General features: G+C 33.1%; 1 protein-coding gene across 1 annotated transcript in view; it reads left to right on the top strand.

Moving 5' to 3' along the window:
• Positions 1-10,533, top strand: part of LOTGIDRAFT_175137 (hypothetical protein) — a gene marked incomplete at both ends in the record, with an annotated part of 12,769 nt that extends 2,236 nt beyond the window's left edge. The window contains 16 exons of the mRNA XM_009055484.1: positions 514-607; positions 1,039-1,199; positions 1,612-1,722; positions 2,086-2,265; positions 2,853-3,055; positions 3,475-3,625; positions 3,864-4,077; positions 4,491-4,609; positions 4,974-5,084; positions 5,642-5,743; positions 7,345-7,441; positions 7,566-7,615; positions 7,948-8,062; positions 9,072-9,136; positions 9,274-9,438; positions 10,488-10,533. Of these exons, the coding sequence (XP_009053732.1) occupies positions 514-607; positions 1,039-1,199; positions 1,612-1,722; positions 2,086-2,265; positions 2,853-3,055; positions 3,475-3,625; positions 3,864-4,077; positions 4,491-4,609; positions 4,974-5,084; positions 5,642-5,743; positions 7,345-7,441; positions 7,566-7,615; positions 7,948-8,062; positions 9,072-9,136; positions 9,274-9,438; positions 10,488-10,533 (1,984 nt within the window). The remainder of the gene's footprint in view (positions 1-513; positions 608-1,038; positions 1,200-1,611; positions 1,723-2,085; positions 2,266-2,852; positions 3,056-3,474; positions 3,626-3,863; positions 4,078-4,490; positions 4,610-4,973; positions 5,085-5,641; positions 5,744-7,344; positions 7,442-7,565; positions 7,616-7,947; positions 8,063-9,071; positions 9,137-9,273; positions 9,439-10,487) is intronic.
• Positions 10,534-11,593: the final 1,060 nt, after the last annotated feature.

Here is an 11,593-nt window from a genome sequence, read left to right as displayed (position 1 = left end):
CTCCTGTAAATGACTGTAATGGAATATATCGTATAATTCGCGTTAAAGCACAATATTAGCTACCGGTACCATTGTTCATGCAGATTCCATTCACCTAATTCTATCGAATTAAACACCGAGCAGCTTGAAATTAATTGAAATGGAATTCAAATTGAAATTCAACCGTCATCAAATACGTAAAATTTAGAATGAAGTTTCTCTATATTTCTTTATCTAATTTTCATTTTTGTCGATTTTTCATTCTCTGACGAATTTTCATTCTGGAAAAGTGCTATATGGTTTCGGAGCTGCAGTAATTATTTTTTTTTCAGGTTCTGGATTGGAATATCTCTACAGTAATGGTATAATACACAGGGACTTGAAGCCCGGAAATATACTTAGGGACAAAAAACCAGATCTGACGTAAGAAAATTTTCTATTATCGCTCCTATGTTCTTTATTGGAAATCCATCTGCAGACTATTCTGCCTGTACGAATTATCATTTTTTTCAAAATATCATGTTGAAATTTCAGTCCAATTTACATCATCAGTGATTTTGGAACAAGTAGAAGACTATCAAATCCAGAAGAAGAATACCTTTCATTGGTTGGAACAGAAGAGTTTTTGGTAAGAATACAATTAATTTAGACTTATTTTGTCTTATTCTTGAGAAGTGCCTTCAATAAGAAATGGGTGTGTATAGGTCCGCGTAAACCTTCAACTTATTTTGACAGAAATGAATTAAATACTGTAAAAACAGCTCCGAGCGTGGCACGAGACCTTATTCCATGGCTTTGAACCTTTTGAAAGTTCTAATCGGTTAATTTTCAATCTCGGTGCTTTTAAGCTTATACCATTAGTAAACAAGATATTCAAACCCTCGGGTATCATGTAGTCCGAAACATCTCTCCCCCCCCCCATTCTAGCCTGTGATAAATATTTTGACAGTTATTGGCTGGAGTAAATAAATATAAAATCTAGATTTATGTGGTTCCCAATTGACCAAAGCTACATGTCTTTATTCCATTTTTCTCACGTACTATATTTCATTTGTTTAGCATCCAGCAGTATATCAAAAAGCATTTATAGACAGACAACAAGTCACACCGTTTAACAGTGGTACAGATTTGTGGAGTTTTGGTTGTACTTTATTCCAAGCTATCAGTTCCAGGATGCCGTTTGTACCATTTGATGGTGCCAGGAACGACAGAACTATAATGTAAGGGTATTTAGTTATGTAGTCAAATAATTGTTATTTAGAAAATTAGTCTAAACAACTGACAGAAAGAAAGAAACATTTCTAACAAGGAAAACAACCCACGAGCATCCTGTCTACCAGCTGATACTTGGTCAACCTCTAAGCATTGATATAAAAAATGCTTCCTACAAAGGTGACAAAGAGATCAGTGACGTATTTAGGCAGTAAATTGCCCCCCCCCTTACTACACTCAGTCCATAGAAATAGAACAATTCATTCTAAAAACTTCCAAAAACACCCACCATGACTAGTGCCCTCTAAAACCGGAAAAGGGACTAGAAGCCACTCTTGCCATTTTTTGTTCAAACTATATATGTACTATACTCTTAAACTATAAAAATTCTGTGAACTTTGATTCACATTGTTCTTTAAGGTTTCAAATGGTGGCGTTAAAACCTGCAGGATGTATTTCCGCCTACCAGAATAGTCCAGGGGGTGATCCTATTTGGGAGAACAGATTTCCTGAACACTGTCCTATGTCAAGGTATAGTTCATAGAATTATCTCATACCAAAAGCATTAGTTGACACTAAACTTACAATAGGAGGAGACGGGCTAACCAGCTAATTTCGGGCAAACCAGTCTGTTTTAACTTTACTTCAACATATAGATATACGAAAATAAATTAAGCAAATAGGCACATAGACGTAATGTTATTCCATGAGCAAACCATTGTATCATCCGACTTTTCTGTCCGCAGACCATTTGTTTATACAAAGTTTTGTGATCCAGGTGATAGCAAACAGCTGTATATGTACAATTTACTGTCAAGCAAACGTCACTAGAACACTACAAAATGCTGGTAACATTTTGAAACATTTGTATCATGAACCACTATATGCTTTTAGAAATCTCCAAGAAATAATGAAAGGATTAGTCGCTTCTCTTCTGGAAGCAGATCACAGGAAACAGATTTCCCATGAATCATTGTTCGATTTCCAGAAGAAACTAGCAACTAAGTTTCAACTTGAAATTCATTTTACCAATGATGGAACCACACTACCTCTTTATTTCGACGCGTCAAACAGGTACGTCTGTACTATCGTACTTTACCAGCCTTAAATATTATACAGTTAGAAAACAAAGAAACTGATAATGGTGTGGAGCCTTGTTTTGCTCAAGTCACAAAATTATGGTTTGGAAGTGACACTATAGTTTTATTATGGTCTTTGGCGCAGGTTTAGGATTTTTTTAGAAGCTGTATAATGCTTGAGTAGAACACTACCAACCACGCCATTCAGACCAATTAAAGGTCGTATTTTGAAGAGAAAATTAAATTAAGCCCTTGAAATGCTCAAAATTCATCTCCGGCCATCTGAAATATTTGGCGGCCCCCAGACCTCCGGACTCATACCTCTCCAAGCACTTTCTAGATATTCTCTGTCAGCACGTCTCTACTTACTGGCTCTAGTTTGGCTTCAATTGCGTTTGTTGACTGTGCATCTTTTACAGGTCATTCATTTGACAAAATATTGGTCATTTTAGGACCTTGAGCATCAGAAAAGAGAGGAACATCGTCAGCTGTATTTGTTATATATATGACGTCATAATTTGTCCGTTGCAAATTCAATAGCTCTGGACATATTTGAATTGTGATTTCGATTTTTTCTATCAGTTTTGCAGAATTACAAGATCAGATAGCCCAGTATACAGATATATCAGCTGGACGTCAAGTATTATTTTATAATGATCAGATACTAGAAAACTTGATACAGAAAAATCTAAATTTAGATGAGCTATTACATCAACCACCTTCAATAAACTATCTTACATTGATGGATAAACACAAAGCTAAAAAACTAAATCCGTTCAACATAGGTAAGGATTGAAAAATGACCTACTTTTCGAACTGAAAATTCTCTTCTGTAAAAGCGTGTTTACAAATGATAACTTAAAGATTCTCAGTAGTATTTTGTAGTTTATATTTCAATTCAGTAAACAATGTAGTCCGAGTGTACATATATATTTTTTTATGTGTAAGACCCTTGATCTTATGTTCGAATCTACCAAATTCGCCCTAATTCTACCAAATTCGCCCAAATTCTGCCAAATTCGCCCAAATTCTGCCAAATTCTATCCATAGAACTGTGCTATGAGACTGTTCATCAGAATGCTCTTAACAATCAGAGAATTTTTTTTTTTGGGACAAATAGAATTTTTTTTTAGAATTAATAGATTGCTTGTTCTAATATCTATCTATTTGCAATATTCTTTCATCAGTGTATGTTATATTTCAGAACCGTTCCCGGTTTACCATAACACTAATACTATTAATCAAGATTATCAAGTAACTTCTAAACGATGTGAAATTATTAATAATATCATGTTATTAGTATCTCAATCTCTCAGTTTTCAACTCAATATCACCAAAACAGTCTCAGCAATGTGGTAAGTAACATCTGAAATCTGATCTTTAATCAAACCTTTAATTTATTTATAAATACCTCGCAAATCTTCCAATTGATATAGTATTTTAAGTTTCTATTTTGACAGAATACAATATATAAAGTTGAATTCAAAAGGTTTGTATGTTTTTACAAATGTCACCTTTCTTCAATAGATTGCCATTTCGGTATTTCTTTTATCATTTCCATTATAGTGAGATAATGCTTAAATCATATTCCAGGATTATGATGAAGACATATAAATTAAAAGTAGAGAAGAATTATGAATGTTTGAAAGAAGCTAGTCAACAAATTGACTTCCAGTTGGAAAACTTACGGTTGATCCGGAACAGAACTCAAAGGCACATGTTTGCGACATGGAGAGTTTTATATTCTTGGAAAGATCATAGAAGGAAAGCCGATGATTATGAAGCACTGAAAATTCTGATAGAACAGGTAAACAAAATGGCCGTTGGATTAGTCGTACCGTGACGGAATAACGAGCGGTGCGTTATTGACCGCATCATTACGATGCGAGTAGTTGAGAGAACCACGATTCATTTTACATTCGGTGCAGATTAGTAAACTTTCGTTGGAATAGTCAATGAAACTGCTATGTGTTGCTTAGGATGGGTTGTGACTCTCGGTTGTATCTAATATATTTAATGTAATTTATGGACAAACTAGTATAAGTAGACTAATTTCTAAATTTAAGCAGAACACAGCCTTGTCCAGTTTTTTGTCATTAGAAGCATTCCCTTTGTAAATTCAAGACCTTATAGGGATACTTTCTGCATAGTAACTGTTATAGTATTTCATTTGTGAATTTCATAGGATACTATAAGTAACACTGTATTCATGTTTTGTAGCTGAAGTCCAAGTTAGAGTCAGTAAAAGAACGTGTTATTGAATTAAAAATCAAATCTGAGAAATACTTACACGATTCTCATATAGCTGTTGATGTTTGTACTTCTGACTGGTATGTTACGTAATATCTGCTTCACATCAACTGTATTGTAGTCATAACGGCTAAAGTAATGTCCACAGACACTTTCAAAGACACACATCCATTTAGATTAATATTCTAATGGTGGACACCCAAACATTGAAGTGCTAGTATTTTCAGAAAAGATAGTACTTTCTGATATGGAATGTCTCGTCCTATACTAGGATCGGATCACAGACCTCCGGACATGCGAGTGCATCAAACTCACCTGAACACCACAGTTTAGTTATTTACTCTTGATCAAAACCAGCCCAGAGAGTTTGATACATATGGTGACTAAGTTTAGAGAACATTATCATGGTTTTATCGGAAAATTATCATATACTTTTTATTGGTTTAGTTGTAGAAAAGCTAAAAGTTACCAGCAGAAAATAAAAGTTATCATGGGCAGAATGAAGAAGACGAAAGTTAAAGAAATTCTTGGAGAAAAAGAAAATATACAGCATCTTCATGACAGGTAGGTGTTGATCGAGCTATTATGAACTTCATACGAGCTTGACATAGTGAGGATGGTTGTAAACTTACAGAGTCTGATACCCTACTAAATCCAACGCGTAACTGACCTTTTGATTATTTTGCTGTATAGATTCCCACGGAACTGTTGTCTAGTTTGATTCATGTGTATCACATTGGAATTAAGATTTTAACTTATAAAGCATCTCCATGGCAGGTGTGTGTAGATCAATATCCAAATATGTAAATAGCGGAATTGGCCATCGGATTATTCTGGTGTAAAGCTTCGTTCATTTTGATTCATGTATTTTACATCTGTACAAAGCATTTAACCAATAAATCTTCTGATGCCAAAGTAACCTGGTTCATGATGAAATAACAGTCTGTTATACTATGGAAGTTTACAAGAATAGAAGAAAGGACTTCAGAAGAGCAGTGTGATTTTTCGTTGACAGTAATAAGCCAGAATGTGCAAACGCGATACTATAATCCGATATAACTTTTTAATATCATGTTCACTGCAAATTGATTTATTTATTGTAAATTTTTGTTTTAATTCAGGAGTGAAGCTGAAGAAGTATGTGCTTCAGGTCTGGCCTTGTGGCAGGATCATTGCTGGGTCAATAAACAGAAGAGTTTTGAAAGATTTAAGATATTTGAGGGGTATGTATTACTTTATTCAACATTCAGCTGAGGTGAAAGGCAGGCCCGTAACTAAAATGGGGGAGGGGGGCAAAATTAGAACAAATTATCAATTAAAGCCTTGGCACATTACGGTTACGGTTACGGGTCTGGTGAAAGGAGTAGTAATGAATCTCATGAAAGCAGTGACCCTATTGGGACAGACACGGTATTCCAACAAACGTTGATAACTATACCATTGTCCAAAAAGGAAATTACAAATGTGGCTTAGTTCAAGAGACTCTTTGAAAGCAAGAGTCATTAAATGATGACCACAGTTTTAAAAGGGTATTTTCGTCTAATCGGTGGATTGTCTTGAATGTTTAATATAGGTTTTTTAAAAATCTAAATTTATTTACTGAACATTAAGATAAAATCTTTTAGCTGTAAACAAATACAGAAAATAAACAAAACAGAGAACAGAAAGAAACGTATGTACATTCAATATAAATAAATAAATGAAATACACAAATATATATTTCACGGAAAAAGCAAAAATTACAAATATAGCTAAAGAATTTAAAACCAGGCTCAAGTTTGAGGACATAATTGTGGAAAACTTTTCTAAGGAAGGATATACGTAGTAATATTTGGGTAAAAACCGTGATCTACGATCTTGATAAAAAGGACATATTAATAAGAAATTGATCTTGTCTTCTATTGTATTTAGATTGCAATCATTATACATACTCGGGTATTTCTTTCAGCTTTAACAAACCTACCACTTTCAATATTAATACAGTATGAACTACATTGAAAACGTTAATAAACATTTCTTCTTCTTCTCTAAAACGTGATAATCAGGCCCGTAGCTAGGGGTGTTATCGTTTTTCCTGGGTCATCCGATATAAGCGATATTTCATGTTTCATTAAACAAATAAGTAATGTATACTGTAAGTGCAAGTAATAAGGAATAAATATTTGCCCCCCCCCCCCCTGAAAATTATTCAACCTTAACGTTAAAATGTCCTGTTTTTATCGTTTTATATAGACAAAGAGCAATTTTAAGGCTTTTAATTGTCAGATGACTTTTGAACACCAAATAACAGCAGGAATTGACTTAAACTGTTTTATAAGTAGGTTTGCTGTACAACACCCTCGCTTACAGCTGGTGTAATTGTTGATTATTATCATTGTTGATTGTCAACCCCGTGAAACACTAAAACACATATTTTCAATGTATATATATAGTTTCTTTATTGACTTTTTGAATCATATGGTTGAGCCCCCCTTAAAAAATATATTATAATAAAACAATTTACTACTCTCGTTTCTCGAGCTGTTCTAGATTTGCATATATTGATCATTTGTTTTAAGAGATAATATAATGCTGGTAATCCCAAAGTACAGTTAAACCTAGAGTATCTGACAGATGTTTTAATATTTGACACCAGCTATAATCCCGTCTATAATTAGCTGATATTCTTAATGCTTTATAAACATAATCTAGTAAAATTATCATTGTAGAGTATATTTATCCAGAATTTAAAATTTGTGTCTTTTGACACTATCAGTAGCAATCCGACATCCGATATCACCTACGTCCCTTGAATGGTTAACTAGATCTTGTGATTTACTTTTAGAATGTTTTATGAAATTCAAGAAAATTGTAAAAGAGTCAACGTTATGATTGTAGAATTGAGAGGTGTATGTAAAAGAATCAGGGATATGTTTTTTAAGGTCTGTATATTGCAGTGTATAATGCATTAGAAATCTTCTTGTCCATTCTGTCTTCATTTAACATTCAGGGTGATAAAGGGAATTAATTCAATATGTAATATATATGTAATTTTCATTGTTTCAGATTTTTTCTAGTCTTCCTTATAATGCAGATGGATTATATGATCCAGAAAGGTAAGTAAAACTAAAGAATCACTAAAATAGATCACGATCTGATATTTATCTTGCTTGACATGGTGTAACCAGATATCAGAGTTTTACTGCATTTAAGTGGTCTTGATTCATATATTACGAAATTTATCTCAATTCATGTGTCTCAATGAACAGAGATTATGATTGGTTGTATATTCTATGATCCATAACATGAGATGCATAATCATTTCGAAAGATCACAGATGAAATGTGGATGTCAAGATTTGCATCGAATCAAATTTATAAATATTTTTTATAGTTAATTAATTGTTTCTTAGTTTAAGTCTGTTTATGATATATCCTTTTTGTTTCAGGTTTTCTACATTATTAACTAGTGGTATGAATGGACTTGAATTAGAAGATGACATTGCCGAACCCACGGATGTTGATGATGTACCACAGTACAAAGTACATTTTACAGATTCAGATGTAAGATGACTAAGATGCATTGACTGTGACAGTCGCTAAAATGATCTGATTCTCTATAGCTCTATATAAATTTATCGTTATTGGTTTAACATTCAACACGGATAATTCTAGACACACATGCATTTTAAGGCTCAAATATCGACGGTGGCCCGTGATCAACTGAATGGCTTAGCTAAAAACCTCCCGTTTCTGAGACTAAAGTATGCTTGGTCAAAAAAATGGCGCAGCTGTCCTTTCAACTTTCGTCAATGGGACCTTTTGGTTTGGCTTAATCCGAGAACGAACCATGACAAAGATATGGTTTTTGAAAGTGTTTTTGTTATCTTTTATATAATGTGTAGTTTAGTGGGACCTATTGAAGATTAGACTTTGTATAAATGGCATGTCAAAATAAATAATGTTAAATATTGTTATACTAGTGGTAGATTTACCCATTTCCACAATGTAAAGCTATTACGAGCACAAGTCTGTGAATTCAGCGATTTGATTTGATTGTACGCTACCGAACAATCTTTATGTCAAGGAGTATGATTGGTTGTAAAATCCAATCAAATCGTTGCATTCGGTGATACAAGAATAGTGACTATTGCAGTCAAGGTAGAAGTTTCGTAATAACCTAACATTGTGATAGTAGATTTTACCATATACCTGAATAGTATTATATGTACTGAACAACATTTATCTTAAATGAATACGTACGTCTTAGAATGAACATAAAATTTTAAAATTTTAAACTTGGCCAATAAGAGCATATATACATCAGTAGATATACCTGGTGTCATAAATAACATAACAGGATCTTTGTATAATCCGATAAATCCAAAAAAAAACTTAGTAATTATCCATAAACACCAGGTAAGTTCACTGATGAATATATACTCATATTAACCATTCTTGAGAACTTAGATTTTATGATTATTCTAATACGTAGTATCACTTTAAGGCTTACAATAATATATATGGGTAAATGATCAAAAGGTCATGTTATTGTTTCATTGCTTTCTTCCAGTTAGAATTTGATGATGTACGAAGTTACCAACGAAGCCACAAGGCTGAAAAAAGCAGACGGTCATAGTGAGTAGCAATCTTTTTAAACACAACGAAATCCAGTGCAAGACATTATAGAAATATAAAAAACAGCTAATATAAATATAAAAATAGCTAATTCGAACTCATCATTTGAACTTTTACAGCTTACTTTAAATTTTTAGTTTCAGTGATGATGATATGAATTATCTACCTAGTAAGGAAAAGAGAGGAGTGGGTTTGATTCCTGCAAAGGAACAAGATAAACGTCACGTTGCTAACAAGAGTCGCCTTGAGACAGGAAATGTATTTCCTATTTGTGAGGCTGAATCCAACAGTCACGAAATAGGGTAAATTAAATCATCTTCTTCAAAGATTCTAATTTTATACGCCCACGTGAAACGGGAATGTATGTTGGCGTCACCTTATTGAAAAATAAAAAAAAATGAAAAATAAAAGTATGAGTAATTGCCACTGTTTTTGTAAACGCGTTCAAGTTTAGCTCATATACACGTAGAAGGCGCAAATCTTGATGGATTTTGATGAAACTTGGTTTGAGTGTTTGTAATCACCCAAGGATGAACCCTATTGAAAATCAGAAGAATCTAAAAATACTTTGTATGAGTTATTACACTTGTTCTTGAAAACGCATACAATTGTTTGCTTGTTGCTTTTAAACACTCCAGAAGGCAAAATTCTCGACAGATTTTGACGAGATTTTGAGAAATTATTACCACAGGACTGGACCTTATTGAAAATCAAAGCTGCCAGTGGGCGTCTATTACCATGCCTGGCAAGCTATCTTTTAGTTCCTTTTGACCAGATGTTCAGTAAAAACAAATTCAGAATTTAGGATGGGCATTTTGGATACTGGGTACATAATGTAGATAGTGCTGTGCGAAGAACAGAAAATGCTTACTTTGAATTCACAATTCTATAGAAACCTATTTACTGTCTACAAGAGCTGCGGATCCCGATTTTCACAATTTGCGGCCAGTCTGATTAAAATTAGATCAAACTTTGGTTCCGTTTTTTATTAGCTTTTATTTCTAATATGGCCACTTCAGTTAGGGTCTAAAACATTCGTCAAAATAACCTTTTGACCTTATCTGATGCTTTAACCAATCAAATTCCTTCACTCTCTCACAAAATGTAAAAAATTGTGACGAATTTTAAGAGGCCCGTCTTTAGAACCTAACTGAAGTTAAAAGCTATTAAAAAAAAATGGAACGAAAGTTGATCTAATTTTCATTAGACTGGATTTGTGGTTATCTTATGCCATTATTGTGACTCCGTACTATGTTTAAATGTCAACAGCAGACCTTTCTGAAAAGATTATTATTTGCCAAAAGACGAGATATAGTTTGACACTAATTTTATTTCCATTATGTATTTTCAGAGCAGTTACAGTAGTCGATGTCCATGCACCAAATTTAGAACTTTAATCTTAATCGCGTTGGTGATTTTACTGATATTTCATTCGTAAATGGATAATCTTGATGTGCTTGAGTCCGAATATCGCGCTTGCATTTATATTGGAGATTACTGTGATTACATTAGGAAAGCTTGGCTTGCATTGCAAATCTGGTCCTAACCGTTCCTCCGACTTGATATACGGATGTGATATCGTCACGGTTAGAGCCGAGGAATGAATAAGACTTGGAACCAATTTTTGAGGCATTAAAGAGGGTGAAGATTTAGTTCAGTCAATATATCAATAGGCTTACATGAAAAAAAAATTTAATTTCGTTTCGTTGTTATTTTTCGTCGGTCTCCATTTTAACGAAATTGTAATCTAATGTTAATTAGCTTATGTGGGCCAATGATCAGAAATTTCCATGGTTTAATGAAAACACTGCAGTTTCTACTTGTAAGCTTTTATTTGAAAAAGAATGTATATAAGCATAAGAATATAACAGAATTCATCACATACAAAATGTAAACATTGGAATAATTACGGAATTACAGTCTACAGATTCATGGTTTAATAAAAACACCTATGTTTCTAATTTTAAGCTTTTTTTCGAAAAACATATATAAGCATAAGAATAATTATTTAAGTTTACTTTATATTGAAACAAATAATGACAGAATTCATCGGTTGAAAAATTTAAACATTGGAATAATGACGGATTTACAGTCTATAAATGTCAAGAAAATGGGTGCAAAATAATATTTCAGTGTCAATATATTATGTATATAATTCCAGTTTAGGTTAATTATAGGTAGTGTGTATTACTTAATAAATAAATCAATATTTTGATGGAATAGTCTTATTATATATATATATCTAGCTATGACGGAAACATACAGGAAACAGATCCATAAAGATCTAAAAAATGGTTAAATTGGGGAATGGAAGCGATTGTTAAACTACATTGTTAGATAAAAAACAACTACAAAAAAAATTAAAAAATTTAATGTATGTAATCTGGGTTTGGTTCAAATGGTGATCTCTGAGAAGGTTGTGGTTCTTCCAGTGGTGAAACATTACGTTTAGCTAAA

This window comes from Lottia gigantea (genome assembly GCF_000327385.1).
Source record: "Lottia gigantea unplaced genomic scaffold LOTGIsca_245, whole genome shotgun sequence".
NCBI lineage: Eukaryota > Metazoa > Mollusca > Gastropoda > Lottiidae > Lottia > Lottia gigantea.
Note: the sequence above shows the minus strand (reverse complement) of the source record. Positions and strands in the feature narration are given on the sequence as shown.